This window comes from Erinaceus europaeus, chromosome 8 (assembly GCF_950295315.1).
Source record: "Erinaceus europaeus chromosome 8, mEriEur2.1, whole genome shotgun sequence".
Classification (NCBI taxonomy): domain Eukaryota; kingdom Metazoa; phylum Chordata; class Mammalia; order Eulipotyphla; family Erinaceidae; genus Erinaceus; species Erinaceus europaeus.
This window is the reverse complement of record NC_080169.1, coordinates 11,332,839-11,350,375: the sequence shown is the minus strand read 5'-3', so window position 1 is coordinate 11,350,375 and position 17,537 is coordinate 11,332,839. Positions and strand designations below refer to the sequence as shown.

The 17,537-nt window shown below is 46.6% G+C and overlaps 1 protein-coding gene across 1 annotated transcript; it reads right to left on the bottom strand.

The window, feature by feature from the left end:
- Positions 1-10,145: 10,145 nt before the first annotated feature.
- LY6K (lymphocyte antigen 6 family member K) lies at positions 10,146-16,001 on the bottom strand. Its single transcript, XM_060195893.1, has 4 exons — positions 15,779-16,001; positions 13,034-13,129; positions 12,088-12,192; positions 10,146-10,542 (listed from the first exon to the last, which is right to left on the bottom strand). Exons 2-4 carry the CDS (start codon positions 13,110-13,112, stop codon positions 10,253-10,255), a joined length of 474 nt encoding a protein of 157 aa, XP_060051876.1. The 5' UTR covers positions 13,113-13,129; positions 15,779-16,001; the 3' UTR covers positions 10,146-10,252.
- Positions 16,002-17,537: the final 1,536 nt, after the last annotated feature.

Below are 17,537 nucleotides of genomic sequence, written 5' to 3'. Positions count from 1 at the left end.
GGCATCCTGGACCCCTGGCCCAGGGGATGAGAGGTTGAGTGTGGATAGCTGGGGACCCCACATTAGCAGACACCAGCTCAGACTGGTGACACCCAGGGGACTCCATGTGTAGCCTGGCTCTATCAGTGCCAGCAGCTACTGCCCGGACTTTGAGAAGGTTTCACATGGCAGGGTTTGAAGTAGAGGAGATCAGGGGACATTGCTGACAACAGAGGGAGGGAAGCCAATGCAAAGGAGCAGCCAGTCAGGTATGGCAGATTCCCCTAATTCTCCAGAGGCAAAGATATATCTGGACTTTACCTGATCAGGACATCCTTTTGCACACTGGGGGCTCCATTTAGGGGATCTGTGAAAACTTTCTTCCCTCTAGCTTGAGAAATGTTGGACCTAATGAATTCTTCCCTCTCACTCTCTCCTTTTCTGTCTTTCCCTTTCCCCACTGATAAACTCTGGCTTATGGTGCTGCTGAGGATTGAACCAGAAACTTTGGTGCCTCAGGCATGAATGGCTTTTTGCATCACCATTATACCATCTCCCCAGCCTGATGAACCTAATGAACTTCAAAAGGTCTTTTAGGGGCAAAGATCCTGTAGTCTTGAGGATGAGGTGCCTGGAAGGGACCCACCTATTGCTGAGCCCTCTTCCAGGAAAGGAGTGGTGCTGCTACCCAGCTTCCCTGTAGGACAGCAGATGGCCTGGGATTGTCCTGAGGTGGGGCTGCAGGGGTGGAGGAATGTAGCCCTACTGCCAGCCTGAGGGGCAGTAAGGGGTGGGGGTGTGCTATGGGACACCCTTCATTAAGCTAATCAAGCACCTGAAACTCACTCTTTTACAAGCTAGGTGTTCCCCAATTATGGTCCAGACTCCTTTCCCAGGCTGCAATTCACACCTGACCTACCCACGCTGGCACTGGACTGAGGAGACAGAGTACTGGACACCCAGAAGGGGCCCTGCCAGCCCAAAGAACTTGGTCCCACTCCCCAGGAAGTGAGAGTGATGCCCACTAAGAGCCCACGTCCTCCATAGAACAGACAGCCAGCCTTGTTCCCGTCTACCTCCCTCCTCCCCACTGCCCTCCCTGCTTCTCACTTGCCAGCCATTTCCCCCCCTGTGTTGAGGGATAAGGGGCAGAAACCCAGATGGGAAACCAGTTCCCCTGTCTGGCAGGATCTGGAAAAGGGGTGCTCATGCACCTGTCTGCATCAGGGACTTCCCTGCACCCTAACCTGATTCCAGGCTGAGCCCTGAGCCTGCCTGCCACACAGTGACATCTGATCTTTGTCACACACCAAGTCTTGACCTTGGTCACACTTAGACCTGATTCTGGTCACACACTGAACTCTAACCCTGACTACACATTAAACCATGGATATGATTCTAGTTTGGAAACTGTTCTAGTCTTAGGACATGTGACCAGAGCGTGAAGAAGCAAAGACAAGCTGTGTCTCAGAACTGTGAGATTCTCCCAGAGGCTTGGGCAGCAGCTGGAAGAAAGGGCTGGTGGGACTTTGAGGTTCCTGAGCAGATAGTCAGTGTTCTGAGTTCTTCTGGCCTCTGCCTGTAGCCAGTCCGGCCTCTTCTATCCCTGCCATCCATCTCAGGGCTTGGCCCTGGTCTTGGGGTATGGTCATCTCCCTTTTTCCTTGTAGCAGGGGCAGTGCTGTTTGCTCTAGCTCCATTCCAGGGCACAGCGATCTTGGGACTCGGGGTGTTCTGTGTGCACACAGGACATGTCTAGCTGTGTCCCAGCTGGCCCCTCCTTGAGCTTTTCTGATCATTCCAGAAAGGGGATTGAAGATGGTAGGGGAGGAGGGGCTCCCTTGCTCTGCAGTCCTCCTACCCCCTCCCATGGGACTGGCTGCTCCAGTTGCACCTGTTTGGGCAGCAGGGGATCAGGATGCAGGACCCCTGTTCTTGAGCACAGGCAGCTGGTATTTCCCTGGAATGAGATAGTGGCAAACTAAACAAGAGCGTCATGGGTGCCAACACCCTGCAGGCTGCAGCTGGGACAGCCCACCTGTGCCCCCAACCCGCAGAGGGACTCCTGAAGAGTGGGCCTGTAGGCAGTTCTACAGAGGCGGGACACTGGAGCTGTGCCAGGAGGAGTGAATAGAAACTCTGTAGCCAGAGCAGGAATGGGCCAGGGAATGTGTGTGGTAGTGGCACACTCAGCATGGGACACTCAGCATGGCGCCCTTGGGGTGTGTTTCAGCAACAAGTCATGGGCATGGTGGCACACCCTGGGCAGAGCCCAGTCTGGAATTGTACTCTCCGTTTTCCTGTTCAGCATGGTGCCAGGGATTAGCTCCCCAGCCTGCTTCTTCCTTGAGCACCCCCTGTTGGCCAAGCAGAGCCATGCATGCACAGGGCAGGTCTGTGGGCCTCTCCCACAAACTCAGAGCCAGGCTATATGTTTTTGCAGCTCCTTTCAGCCACAGGGAGGCAAAGGAATGTCCTCTTTGCGACTGTTCTTACCGCAGAGTGGCCTATTTAGGCATACACACCTAATCCCCCTACTTTCCATCATCCTTCAGGGCATCTTCCCATAAACCTGTTTGTGGAGTCCTAGTCCTTCACACTCTGTGTGCCAGCTCTGCCCTCTTGTCACACTTAGCTGCATGTGACATTACTTGTGCTTGTTCACTGGTGCATATAGTACACACTGTCTAGCATGTCCATTGCTACACACATACACACACATACTCACAAACAGCAAATCACTCTGACATGCTTCCAGTGTACTGAATGCAAGGGAGTAGCCAGGCCTATCATACTGTAAAAGATAGGATGATGATGCTGTGTGGGAACCAGGGTCAGGCCTTGAATAGGGTGGAAGGAAGGGAAGAGGCCAGGCTGGCTAAAAGCAGAAGTCAGGAGAACTCAGAACACCAGTTATCTCTCTCTCTCTCTCTCTCTCTCTCTCTCTCTCACACACACACACACACACACACACACACACACACACACACACACGGAGTATCAATCCTGAATGCACCAGTCTCAATCCTTTGTCATGATGTCACTCCACCATCACCCTCTCCAGCTTTTATCTCCTGATGGGTCTTCCTACAAGACTGACTGGAAATAGCAAGAAAGAGGAGGGGAATGTAGCCTTTTTGTCGTGGAAGAAAAGAGCAGGGAGAGTATGGCTGCAGAAGTGGGTGCCCTGTTGAATGCCCAAGGACATGGGTGAATGCTGGTGTTCACTCAGTGGCAGCTCTGTGTCTGGGAGACCCTAGAGCTGTTGGGATCTACAGAGAAGTTTGTCTAGTCTTGGTGGTATGATATTCTCTTTGCTCAGCTCTAATCCCAGGTCAGAGAGGGACACTGGCTGTCAGGGGACTGTGTTTGACAGTGTCCCTAGATACAGGCAGAACTATAGTGTCTCCCATTTGGTACCAAGGCTAGAATTTAGGCCACATGTGTGCCAAGGCATGTGCCCTAACCAGTGAGATATCTCTTTTGTCCTTGATTCTAAGTCTTAAGTAGAAGATTATATGTGTAAGAAGTCTAATTGGAATAAAAAGAAAATGCCAAATTACTGCCACTGCGAGGATATGAAAACAGATTTATAAAAAAACTGAAGTTGATAGGGGCCAGGCAGTGGTGCACTGGGTTAAGCGCACATAGTATGAAGCACAAAGACCTGTGCAAGCATAGTGGTTCTGGCTCCTGGCTCCCTATCTGCACAAGTGGTGAAGCAGGATTGCAGGTGTCTATCTATCTCCCTCTCTATCTTCCCCCTCAATTTCTGTCTCTAGGCAATAAAAAAAGAAAGGTGGCCTTCAGGAACAGTGGATTTGTAGTGCGGGCATTGAGCCCCAGCTATAACCCTGGAGGCAAAAAAAATGAAGCCCTTAAGTAATATTTATCTCCCATTTGAAATAAAATAGAGACAAAAAACTTTCAAATATAACTGTCTTGGGGGCTGGGCAGTAAGTAGCACAGTGGGTTAAGCACACATGGCATGAAGCACAAGGACCAGCATAAGGATCCCAGTTCAAGTCCCCGGCTCCTAACCTGCAGGGGAGTTGCTTCATATGCAGTGAAGCAGGTCTACAGGTGTCTTTCTCTTCCCCTCTCTGTCTTCCCCTCCTCTCTCCATTTCTCTCTGTTCTATCCAACAACAATGACAGCTATAACAACAACAACAACAATAAACAACAAAGGCAAAAAAAGGAAAAAATATATATATGGGCGTTGACTGGTCGGTCCATACTCCCAGTCTGCCTCTCAGCGGGGAAGCAATTACAGAAGCCAGACCCTCTACCTTCTGCAACCCTCAACGACCCAGGGTCCATGCTCCCAGAGGGCTAGAGAATGGGAAGGCTATCATGGGAGGGGGTGGGTTATGGGGATTGGGTGGTGGGAATTGTGTGGAGTTGTACCCCTCCTACCTTATGCTTTTTTTCACTAATCCTTTCTTAAATAAAAAATTTAAAATATATATATATATATATGTAACTGTCCTTACTAAAGTCTCCCCAAAATTCCTGAAAACAATGTACCTGGATCCCATGAGCCAGTAGGGATGGGATAACATCAGTAACGACTGCATTGAATCCCAGGCCTTTTCTGTTTGCCAGAAGCACTATGATAAATGTAACAGGCCTGGGAATGGCCAAGGATAAGAGTAGAGATGGTCCACCATGGCTTGTCCCCTGTTCTTTGTTCCCGTCACTCTTTTTTTTAATGTACTTTTTCTTTTTTTTAAATATTTATTCCTTTTTTTTGCCCTTCTTGTTTATCGTTGTTGTTATCATTGTTGTTGGATAGAACAGAGAGAAATGGAGAGAGGAGAGGAAGACAAAGAGGGGGAGAGAAAGCTAGACACCTGCAGACCACCTTCACCACTTGCGAAGTGACTCCTCTATAGGTGGGGAGCCGGAGGCTCGAACTGGGATCCTTATGCCAGTCCTTGCACTTTGCACCACCTGGGCTTAACCCGCTGCATTACCGCTCGACTCCCCCTGTCACTCTTAAGTCAGGGTTGATACTCCTCATGTTTGGATATTCATACTTTTATTACTTTGCTGACTTATTTGACGACACACAGAGAAAAATATACCAAAACCATCTAATATTTTATTTCCGTGAAGGTGGCTTTGTATGTTTTGCAGCCATGTGAATAGATGCATAAGATTCATTTCTCCGGGGCTCGGGAGACAGCCCAGTATGTTGGAATCCTCATTTGCACATTTGAGGCCTCAGAAGCTGCATGTTCAATTCCTGCCACCATCTTATTCCAGATCTGAGTAATTCTCTGATCTCTTTCCACTCTCAAGATAAACAAATACATCTTTAAATAATTTTTTAATTCATTCACCTTTGAAAATATGAAAAACTCCCTGGTGTAGTAATTCTTCTTGCTCTAGCATTGTCTCTGTGGCTATCTGAAGCTCTACTGGATTGCTTTGGCTTAGTGTTGGTTGCACAAGATGCCAATTACCAAGTTACTGACTCTGACCGAAGCCCAGATAGTCCAACAGGAGCTCCAGTTCAGTTTGGTAGGAGCCATTATGCAAAGCCTCAGCTCTAGGGATGCCACAGGGAGAGGCTGCGGTTTATGTTGTGCTGCTGGGTTGCTCTCCGTGCTTCCAGTGTGCATCTGGACCGTTTTCTGCTGGTGTACGTGCCCGAATTGTTCTGCAGAGTCGCAAGCCCAGCTTCATAACACAGCTCAAACTCTACTCTAGTTAATCAGAGTTGCCCCTTCACAGGAGCTTGAATACAGTCTGGCCCCTTCCTTAACTCGGAGGTAGATTTCACTTTGTAAAGCTAGGTTTGAAGTGTGAGCCTGGCCCCTTCTGTGGGCAGCCTATCAAGCTCAGCCATCAAAAGGGTTGGCAGCTCATGGAGCTTCTGAGATACTTATTTCCCTTAGATAATGCATCCTGCATTCAGAGTGAACCCTCAAGCCCTCATTTTCCTGTTTTACAAGCCTACAAGAGGGAGTCAGGCGGTAGCGCAGCGGGCTAAGCGCACGTGGTGCAAAGCACAAGGACCGGCTTAAGGATCCTGGTTTGAGCCCCTGGCTCCCCACCTGCAGGGGAGTCACTTCACAGGTGGTGAAGCAGGTCTGCAGGTGTCTGTCTTTCTCTCCCCCTCTCTGTCTTCCCCCTCCTCTCTCCATTTCTCTCTATCCTATCCAACAACGATGGCATCAATAACAATAATAACTACAACAATAAAAAAAACAAGGGCAACAAAAAGGGAATAAATAAATAAATAAGTATTAAAAGAAGAATTTGAAAAGATAAATAAAAGCCTAAAGGTAGAGAGGTTAAGTGCATATGTTACCATGTGCAAGGACCCAGATTAAAGCGCCTGATAACCCACCTGCAAGAGGGAAGCTTCATGAGCAGTGGAACAGTGCTGCAGACGGCTCTCTCTACCCTCTCCCTCAGCTCTATTTCTCTCTGTTCTATCAAATAATATATATTTTTTAATTTTTAAAAATATTTATTTTTCCTTTTATTGCCCTTGTTGTTTAACATTGTTGTGGTTATTAATGTCGTTGTTGTTGGATAGGACAGAAATGGACAGAGGAGGGGAAGACAGAGAGGGGGAGAGACAGACACCTGCAGACCTGCTTCACCACCTGTGAAGTGACTCCCCTCCAGGTGCGGAGCCAGGGGCTGGAACCAGGATCTTTACTCTGGTCCTTGCATTTTGCGCCACGTGTGCTTAACCCGCTGCGCCACCGCCCGACTCCATATATATATATATATATTAAAAGCCTACATAATGGTGGTGATTTTACATGCATATAAATTTTGAAAAATTGCCATTTTAAAAGCACTGCTGCTTCTGTGAAACATACACATTCACCACCGTGACCCAAAACTCGTGTCTGGAGTCAAGCAGCACTGAATACCACCTTCAGTTCAGAAAGGAGCTCTCAGCAGCACATCCCTCCCTGAAGCAGTGAAATGCCTGTGGCTGTTGAGTGGTGTCCTTCATTCACATGAACGAGAAGGAATATCTGCCCTCTTAACTAAGTCACTATGATTTGGGGTTTTCAGACACATTTGATCTGTTGATGAGTAACCCAGTAGCCTGCTTGAGCAAAACAATAATTGAAAAAAAAAAACATTTTTTCCCCATTATGTGATCTTTCATTTCTTCTGCTATGTTCTGTGACTTTCTGTGACTATAATTCTTTTCATTCCCCTTTGTAAATTTTTTTCTTTCTTTTTGCCTCTAGTCACTGGGGCTTGGTGTCAGCACTACAAATCCACCACTCTTAGAGGCTGTTTTTTTTTTATTTGATAGAATAAAGAGAAATTGAGAGGAAGGGGGAGATAGAAAGAGATAGATAGACAGACCTGCAGACCCGTTTCACTGCTTGTGAAGCATCCCTGCTACAGGTGAACCCGAGTCCTTGCACAGGTCCCAGCACCTAGTACTATGTGCCCTTAACCCAGTGCACCAACATGACTATCTCCCACCCCCACCCCTTCGTAGTTTTCACTGGCTTACACAGAGGTGTAGTAAAGCCACCTGCCTTTTTGCTGATGTACATGGATTGCCAGGAAAAATCCAGAGGAAGCTCTTCTGGGTCTCTGCAAACATTTGGCATCTAGTATCAATCATGACTCTGGGGACTGTGCCATGCTGTCATCATAACATTCAGAGTCCAGCCTTATTTGTGCTCATGCTGTCTGAATGGATAACCAAACATTCTGCTTCAAAGAGAAAATGAATGTTGGAAATGAATTCTTCCAACCTCCCGACTCCTTCCTCTAGAAGGTCTTTCTGTCTGCTCCTGCCAACTGCTCTGCTAGTTCTCGGTAGGAGTGTCCTTTCTCTGTCAGCCTTTGGCCTCTGCTATGGATCCTAGCCCTACATTAGGACCTCACCAGATCAGTTAGACTATCATCATCTCCTGCTTAATCTTTCTAGGTTAAGGGCTGGGGGTGAGGTGGAGATTAGCATAATGGTTATGTAAAGAGACTCTCATGACTAAGGTTCCAAAATCCCAGGGTCAATCCCCTGCACTACTATAAAACCAGAGCTGAGTGGTGCTCAAGTAAAAATAAAATAAAATAAAATAAAAATCTTTCTATGTTAAGAATTCAGTTTTGCTGTCCCTAATGGAAGTATAGCTGGTTCCCAGACTTCAGTCCATGAATGTGATGGAGCTGTGTCTGGAAGGAGATTGTTATTAGGCACATGCATGGACGTTGGGGTATGAACACTAGGCTTGTGCTGGGAAAGGATGTCTCTATATAAGAGTCTAACAGACAACAGAAATCCTCTTCTGTCTTGTCACTACTGACCAACCCTCACAGGTGCTTCCTCCCATCCTTTGTCTCGGGCCTCTGGTTGGAGAGTTCACATACAATAGAAATGTAACTTCTCCATACGTCAGAAAAGGTAACAGCAGCAAATGCTGGAGAGGTTGTGGGGTCAAAGGAAGCCTCCTGCACTGCTGGTGGGAATGTCAATTGGTCCAACCTCTGTAGAGAACAGTCTGGAGAACTCTCAGAAGGCTAGAAATGGACCTACCCTATGATCCTGCAATTTCTCTCCTGGGGATATATCCTAAGGAACCCAACACACCCATCTAAAAAGATCTGTGCACACATATATTCTTAGCAGCATAATTTATAATAGCCAAAACCTGGAAGCAACCCACGTGTCCAACAACAGATGAGTGGCTGAGCAAGTTGTGGTCTATATACACAACAGAATACTACTCAGCTATAAAAAATGGTGACTTCACCGTTTACAGCCGATCTTGGATGGACCTTGAAAAATTCATGTTGAGTAAAATAAGTCAGAAACAGAAGGATGAATATGGGATGATCTCACTCTCAGGCAGAAGTTGAAAAACAAGATCAGAGGAGAAAACACAAGTAGAACCTGAACTGGAATTGGCATGTTGTATCAAAGTAAAAGACTGGAGTGGGAGAATACAGGTCCAAGAAGGATGACAGAGGACCTACTGGGGGTTGTATTGTTATATGGAAAACTGAGAAATGTTATTCATGTACAAACTATTGTATTTACTTTTGAATGTAAAACATTAATTCCCCAATAAAGAAATAAAAAAAATGGAACTTCTCCATTCGTGGTGGGGGGGGGGAGGCACTGAAACCACTCTCTCAACTTCTCTCTGTCCTATAAAAAAAAAAAATTGAAAAAAAATGGCCACAGGAGCAATGCAGGCTCAGAGTCCCAGCAATAACCCTGGAGACAAAAAAAAAAAAAAAAAAAAAAAGGAAAGAAAGGGGGCTGGGCAGTGGTGCACCCAGTTAAGTGCATATAGTACTAAGTGCAAGGACCTGTGCAAGAATTTGGGTTCGAGCCCCTGTCTCCCTCTCTACAGAGGGGACCTTCACAAGTGGCAAAGCATATCTGCAGGTGTCTATCTTTCTCTTTCCCTTTCTGTCGCCCCCTCTTCTCTCAATTTCTCTCTGTCCTGTCCAATAACATGGGGGAGTAGCTGCCAGGAGCAGTGGATTTGTAGTGCCAGCACTGAGCCCCAGCAACAATGCTGGAGGGGAAAATAAATAAATAAATAAACATAAAATAAATAAAGATAAAAATGGAGAGTTCACTGAAAATGAAGAGCAGTTCATCGAAAATGCAGTGGTCCTCCTGACCTCAGTTTCAGATGTTGGACACATTCACATGTAAGAATTTGTAAGCCCACACATCAGTGCCAGTCAAAGGCTGAAGTCCAAGTTCATTCGACAGAAGCCCTTGTCTTTTGTCTCCTGGAATCTGGGATGTGAAGCTGATGAAGTGCAGCCCAGGTACCTGTCCCTCCCCTCTTCCAGAATGGGTGAGTCCCTAAGATATTACTCTCTCCCATACTGAGGAGCCCTTCTCCCCAGGATGTCTCACACCCAAATCATTCTGCTTCCCCCACAAACACTGACATCTCTGGTGGTCAGGGACACTTCTTGAGTGGTACTACCTTGCTCCCCTCCACCCCCTTCTAATACGGACACCTTGAAGCTGAAAAGGAGTAGATAAAAGAGTAGTTGTCAGCATACACAGTTTCAAGACTTAATTTCAAAGATAAATAGTACTTAGGGGAAAATCATTCTTAGGAAGGTTTGGCTTTACTCTGAGTGCAAGAACCAACTGGTTATGGTTCCTGCCCTCCTGATTGCTAAGAAACCAGACTAGAGTCAATCCAGAAAAAAAGAAGTTTAATTCAATTGGTTGTCAACTATATGCTTCTAGTCAACTTCAATTGTGTGATGTTCAGGGACAGGGCCTGAAGCAGGTTCAGTGCTCAAGACAGTGTGGGGCTCAGTAACACAGAAGTGAGGGTGAGGGTGAATGGGAGCACTAGAGCCCCACTGCTGATCCTCATACCACCTGAGCCTTCACTTCCTTTGAACGTTGCGTTTAATCCAGGCAGATTTGGTTCTTCTTCATTGCATAAATTTGTATTACAGCACTTCAGATATAAGAAGGGCATTGGCGCTTCAAGTCGAAAGTTTTTAGGGTTCGGTGGGATTTCTATTATTGGACATTGTACCTCACACTGCTTTGATACATAGTAGAACCGTGGTAATATTTCTAACAGGAAATAAAGGCAAAAGAGAAAGGAATCACATAAGTGATGTCATGACAGACAGTGCTGTTTCTGTTCACTTATTAATCCCTGACCCCTTCCAGTGACCCCTCTGAGTTAAATCCACACTAGATACCTGGCACAGACATGCCCTGTGAAGTGAGAGGCCCACACTTAAAGAAGTGAGAGAGGCCTGTGTCAGGACCCTTCAGTGGGGAGGAAGAGGATGAGTGCGACCTTTGTGCTCAGAGCTGCTGCTGGGAATGGAGGTGGCTTTTGTACAGTGTGGCTGTCAGAGACCCCCTACCCTCCTATGCATATGGTAGTTGGGTCTGCAGGTATCTGCTTGAGAGTACACATTTCCTTATGCCTCCACTTCAAGTATCAGGTTGCTCAAGTCTTTGTGACCGCAGACAGATACATGGGAGTAAGGAATTCTTGCCTTTGCCCTGGACTGGGTTCTGGTATCATGACTATGAGCCTACTGCTTGGGAACAGTTGGGAGATCAGATAGAGGGTCAAGCCTGTGACTTCACCTCATTATTTACTTCATTGTGCAGTCATATTACTATTATTATTTTACCAGAGCACTGTTAAGCTTTGGTTTATGGTAGTGCCAGGTCCTTGTGCATTGTAACATGTGTGCTCAACCAGGTGCACCACCACCAGGCCCCATGTGAACTTTCAAAACATATTTTAAACTCCTACTTTCCCTTACTATGCACACCTCTTGTAAAAGTTATTCTCAAGAGGACATGAAATCATTTTCAGGTAGGAATGCATGACAACAAGCCATAGTTTAGCAGCGCTCTGGTAAAGAATAAGAATGCATGATGGCAAATCGTGACTATTTTCATCCTAGCCCACATCTCTCATCTTATCAACTACTGACGTGGGCTACTCTATCTGGGCCTGGTCACTCCTAAAATGGGGTCTCAGGGGCTGCACGGTGGTGCATTTGGTTAAGTGCACATAGTACTAAGTGCAAGGACTTTCAGAAGGATCTGGGTTCAAGTCCCCAGCTCTTCACCTGCAGGGGGACACCTCATGAGGGGTAAGGCAGGTCTGCAGGTGTCTCTCTCCCTCTCTTCCTCTCTCTCCCCCTCCCCTCTCAATTTCTCTCTGTCCTAGTCAAAGACAACAATAGCAATGACAATAATAACAAGGGCAACAAGGGCAAAAAAAGGGAATGGCTTCCAGGAGCAGTGGATTCATAATGCAGGCACTGAGCCCCAGCGATAACCCTGGAGGCAAAAAAAAAAAAAACATAAACGGCCACCAGGAGTGGTAGATTTGTAGTGCCAGCACTGAGCCCCAGCAATAACCCTGGAGGCAAAATCATCATCATCATCATCATTATTACTTTAAAGTCTGAGGTCTCCATTGTCACTATCTGCACTCCTGGCTTCTCAGAATTTTGCTCTTCAAATTTTGAAAAGAGGTCATATCTATATACATTTGTTTCCTCCACTGAGGGACTAAGACAGACGCTAACTCCTGGAAAGGTTCTGTTGACCAGCCTGTGGACTTCAGTATGAGCTGACACTTACTTACGGCAGCAGTGACACAGTGCAGGTTGTTGTTGTCACACTGCGTTGGGCTCTTACAGTCAAAACTATTCTCTTTCTCACATACATGACACCTCAGTCCTAACCCTGAAGGAAGAAACAAAATAGAAAGGAGGTCGTTAGTTCTGCAGTCCTGTCAGATCACCATTGCTGCCTCTGTCAACAAGTGAGCACAAACTATTGGGAGTCCCATTTTTCACGTGTACTCCAGCCCACCAGAACCTGACTTCCTTTATTTTTATTTATTTTTTTAGTGCTACTGGGATTATTGCTGGGTGTTTGCACATAACTCCACCACTCCTGGCAGCTTGTATTGCTCTCTCTGTTTACTTTCTTACTTTTTCTTTGCTTCTTTATCTGATCGGACAGGTAGAAATTGAGAGGGGAAGGGAAGATAGAGAGGGAGAGAGAAAGAAAAAGAGAGAAAGACACTTGTAGCATTTGCTTCACCACTCATGAAGCTCCCCCTCTACAGGTGGGGACCAGGGGCTTGAACCTGGTTCCTTGAGCACGGTAATGTGTGCACTCAATTCACTGCACTGCCACCTGGCTCCCTGGACCTGACTCCCTGTATCTTCTCTCCTGGAGCTCCCTCCAGCACTCTGATGGCACGCAGTTCTCATATACCCATGCTGGATGCTTGGCATGGACATGCCCTCTAAGGCCAGGGCCATGGAAAGAAAGACAGAGCACTGGGTGAGAAGCCATGGTTGCAGTAACCCCACCTGCCTCTAGGGAGTGGGCCCAAAGTGAGAGGCCATCCCGGGATGTCCAGGTCACCTGGCTGCACTTCTGAGCTTTCTTGCTTACTGACTGGAGGCCTGCCCAGCCTACTAAGGCCCTGGCAGTCTCCAGACATATCCTTACACTGTGCCTGTGCAGGAACTGTAGCCCAGATCCTCCTGGGAACCTAAGGGATCCCACTTACTTTGTCTTCCAGTCATGGTGCCATTGGTCTTCACATGTGGCAGGAACACGACCAGGAGCAAAGGAAGGAGTGCCCTCATCGTTGTGTTGCCTGGACCTGGGCATGAGGAACAGGGCCAGGAGTAAAATCTGTGACTTCAGGGTCAGACCTCACTCAAAACTCCTTTTACTGGAGAGCAGTCTGGGAACTCTCAGAAGGCTAGATGTGGACCTGCCCTATGACCCTGTAATTCCTCTCCTAAAGATGTATTCTAAGGAATCAAACACGCCCATCCAGAAAGATCTGTGTATATGCATGTTCATAACAGCACAATTTGTAATGGCTAAAACCTGGAAGCAACACAGGTGTCCTATGACAGATGAGTGGCTGAGCAAGTTGTGGTCTATATACACAGTGGAATACTACTCAGCTATTAAAAATGGTGATTTCACCTTCTTCACCTCATCTTGGGTGGAGCTTGAAGGAATCATGTTGAGTGAGATAAGCCAGAATGAGAAGGATGAAAATGGAATGATCCCACTCATAGACAGAAGTTGGAAAAAAGGAATAAAAGGGAAAACACAAATCAGAACTCGGACTGAAGTTGATATTTTTTTTCACCAAAGTAAAAGACTCTGGGGCAGAGGGGAGTTTTTAGGTCCTGAAACATGATGGCAAAGGAGTATTAGGAGGGGTTAGAATGAAAATGTGAAATGCTGGAGTAGGGCACCAAAGTAAAAACCCTGGGGAGAGGGTGAGGGTGGATATTTGGCTTCCTGGGGTGGCAGGAGATGGGAGGGTGGGGGTGGGTGGGATGGGACACAGTCTTTTGGTGGTGGGAATGGTGTTTATGTACACTCCTATTAATTTGTAGTCATATAAATCACTATTTAATTAATATGAGAGGGGAAATATTGATTGTATGTCTCAAACTCTTTAAAGCACAGACTGAGTCATTTAATATATAGGCTGAGTCTTTGATATGTTGACTCTCTCAAAAGCCTAGACCAGGGAGAACAGAAGCAACCGGTGGCACAGCTATATACAAATAATGTCAAAGGACATAAATTATGGTGATGTTGGGTATTATACAACAAATCCTAACAAAGGGATTTTTCAAAGTTAACTCAATTCCCAAATAATGTGATGATAACAATAACTATGCATTGTCTTCTTGAACCCTAAGACAGCAAGAACCTCACATTTCCACTATAGAGCCTATATCCCCCCAGTCCTGGAAGCTTAGGGTGGGGCGCACTTTTCTGCATGCTTCTCTCAATTCATACCAAATAATATTGCATCTGCCAATCCCAACCTAGTCAGTGCAACGAGTACCACCTCAGCATGCTTCTCTTCAGACAGTGTCCAGAGACTTCAGGTGTGGAATGACAACCTTTCAGCTTCATTACTCAGGTGAGACCCTTCCTTTCATAGTATTCTCTAATTCCATTCGAGGCAATTCTCTTCCTAATAAAGTCCCAAAACCTAGATATAGACCAGGTCCCATGAGACAGAACATATTTTCACACGTATCCATAAGCTAGGACAAAATATATACCTGAAAGCAAAAGTACACAGTAGTCTGCAGTGAGTAACCCCCAACACTTCATCTGCACTTAGATCCATGATTGTTCAACAACTTGTTTGGCTTTGTATGTTAAGTCTCTTTTCAGCCACCAGGTTCCAGATGCCAGCATGATGCCGACCAGACTTCCCTGGACAGACAACCCCACCAATATGTCCTGGAGCGCCACTTCCCCAGAGACCCACCCTACTAGGGAAAGAGAGAGGCAGCTGGGAGTATGGATCGACCAGTCAACACCCATGTTCAGCAGAGAAGCAATTACAGAAGCCAGACCTTCCACCTTCTGCATCCCACAATGACCTTGGGTCCATACTCCCAGAGGGATAAAGAATAGGAAATCTATCAGGGGAGGGGATGGGGATATGGAGATCTGGTGGTGGGAATTGTATGGAGTTGTACCTCTCTTATCCTATGGTTTTGTTAATGTCTCCTTTTTTAAATAAATAAAAAAAATTAAAAGATGAATCTAAAAAAAAAAGAAAATGTGAAAAGTGAGAAATGTTACACATGTACCAACTACTATATTTTACTATTCACTACAAACCATTAATCCCTCCAATAAAGATAAAAACCAAAACCAGACAAACAAACAAAACTCCTTTGCCCCTGACCCATGAGCCTGAACTGGGTTTGGTCTGTTGCTTCTATCACCGCCTGTTGGCACCACCAGGCCCCACCATCCCAGCTCCCCAGTGTCTCTGGAACTGTGTGTATTAATCCAGCCAGCAAGCCTGGGAGGTTTCCTGTTCTCTTCCTTATTGGAAGCACCAAGAACCTTCACCTCTGCTTTTAGTCACTGCTCTCTCAGGAGCCCCACCTGTCCTTCCAGCCAGAATCACTTCTCACCCTTCACTCTGGGCTCCGGCTCCACCTTGGGCCAAGTCCCTTTGCCCTGTCCCTGATAGAGAGGAAGGTGTAGTGACCCCACAGTGCCTCCCACCCTGCTGGGGCAAGGTGTCTGTTCATAAGCAAAAGGACTCACATCATTTGCCTTCTCTCAACACCCACTTCTGAGGGTCTTCCTGAAATGTTCCCCCAATTACACACTCAGCCCTCTTTGTGCTGTCTAGCTACATGGGGACAGGTAAGGGCCATGCCCACAGGGAGAAGAGAAAGCTAGAGTTTAGGGGGGCAGGTGGTAGTGCACCAGGTTAAGCACACATAGTACGAAGCACAAGCACCTTCACAAGGATCCTGGTTCGAGCCCTGGGGGGTGGTTACTTCACAAGCGGTGAAGCAGGTCTGCAGGTGTCCTTCTCTCCTCCTCTCTGGCTTCCCCTCCTCACTCAATTTCTCTCTGTCCTATCCAACAACAACAGAAACAAAACAAAACAAACAAAAAGATGGCCACCAGGAGCAGTGGATTCTCAGAGCAGGCACCGAGCCCCAGTGATAACCCTGGAGGCAAAAAGCAGTAGCCAGAGATCAAGGCATGGCCCTGCTGGGGAGGGCAGCCCCTTCCTCCCGGTCAGATAGCAGATTCAACACGCATACATTTGGCTTGGGTCTCAGCATGCTAGCCTGCACTAGGCTTTGCCATTCCAACCCTCCCATTCCAGCCCCTCACCATGCCCTATCTGATCTTGCCAACTGCCTGGGCCAGCCCACAGCCCACAACTAGAAAGCTCCTGTCTGTGCCAGAACAGAGGCATGTGTGCAGAGTCCACGAGCCTAGGGGATGTGTCAGGTGAAAGGTGTCATTTTTTTATTTTTAATTTTTTCTAACCTTTATTTATTTATTGGATAGAGACAGCCAGAAATAGAGAGGGAAGGGGGAGATAGAGAGGGAGAGAGGGAGAGAGAGGCCGACCTGAAGCACCGTTTCACCACTTGCAAAGCTTTCCCCCTGCAAGTGGGGACCAGGGGCTCCAACCTGGGTCCTTGCTCATTGTAACATGTGTGCTCAACTGGACGCACTACTACCCAGCCCCAGGGGTGTTACTTTTTATATTTTTTTTAATTTTAATGGGAGAGAGAGAGGGGGAGAGAGAGAGAGAGAAGGAACACATGAAACTCGAACACCGATCAACTCTGGCTTATGGTGATGCTGGGCTAAACCTAGGAACTCAGAGCCTCAGACATGAAAGTCTTTTTGCATGACCATTATGTTGTCTCCTGAGCCCTCTTGCGCAACTTTTAAAAGGGCTCTCTGGGCACACACACACATACACACACACACACACACACACACACACACAACCTGCTGCTTCCACATGCTAGTTAATTTGAATTCAGTGCCAGGGAATGCATTCAGGACCTCTCAAATGTGTGATACCATTAAGCCATCTTCCTAGATGGATTTTTATTCTATATTTTGAGAGACAGAGAGAGAGAGAGACCTCAAAGCACCTCTCCACCAACCACGTAACTTCCTTGGTGTTTTTATGTGGTACTGGGATTGAACATAGGCCTCATATATAGTAAGGTGTTGGGAAACATCTAATGCAATATAAACATATTGATTCTCTGGATTTATGCATGTTTTAGATTAACACCAACTGGTTTAATCAATCACTCTGTAAGGATGACAACTTCGTGGCTTCCCAGAGGTCAGTGGATACTGGAAGAGGCCAAAGCCTCCCCCTCCACCAGAGCGATCACTCAAGAACTGATAGAAAACTATGTGACCTGTTACCCTTCATATTATCACCTACCTCAATCCCATATGGGATAGGTTAGTAGAATAGTGAAAACACTGCTCTTGTCCTGAGATAACTGATGTACCTGTCATTATATATTTACCCTCTGTAATCTATATCTTTGCTGTGACCCTGAACTCTTTTCCAGATGTACTCCTTTAAAAAAAAATTATTACCTTTATTTATTGGATAGAGACAGCCAGAAATCTAGAGGGGAGGGGGAGATAGAGAGGAAGTGAGACACCTGCAACACTGCTTCACCAATTGTAAAGCTGGCCCCCTGCAGGTGGGGGCCAAGGGC

Bases quoted from the DNA above. Each gene is read 5' to 3' on its own strand.
- LY6K (XM_060195893.1), bottom strand. From the start codon at position 13,112: ATGAGGGCACTCCTTCCTTTGCTCCTGGTCGTGTTCCTGCCACATGTG. The intron at 12,193-13,033 runs GTAAGTGGGATC...TTCTTCCTTCAG, and splicing joins CACCATGACTGGAAGACAAA to GGTTAGGACTGAGGTGTCAT. The intron at 10,543-12,087 runs GTAAGTGTCAGC...ATTTCCTGTTAG, and splicing joins CTGTGTCACTGCTGCCGTAA to AAATATTACCACGGTTCTAC.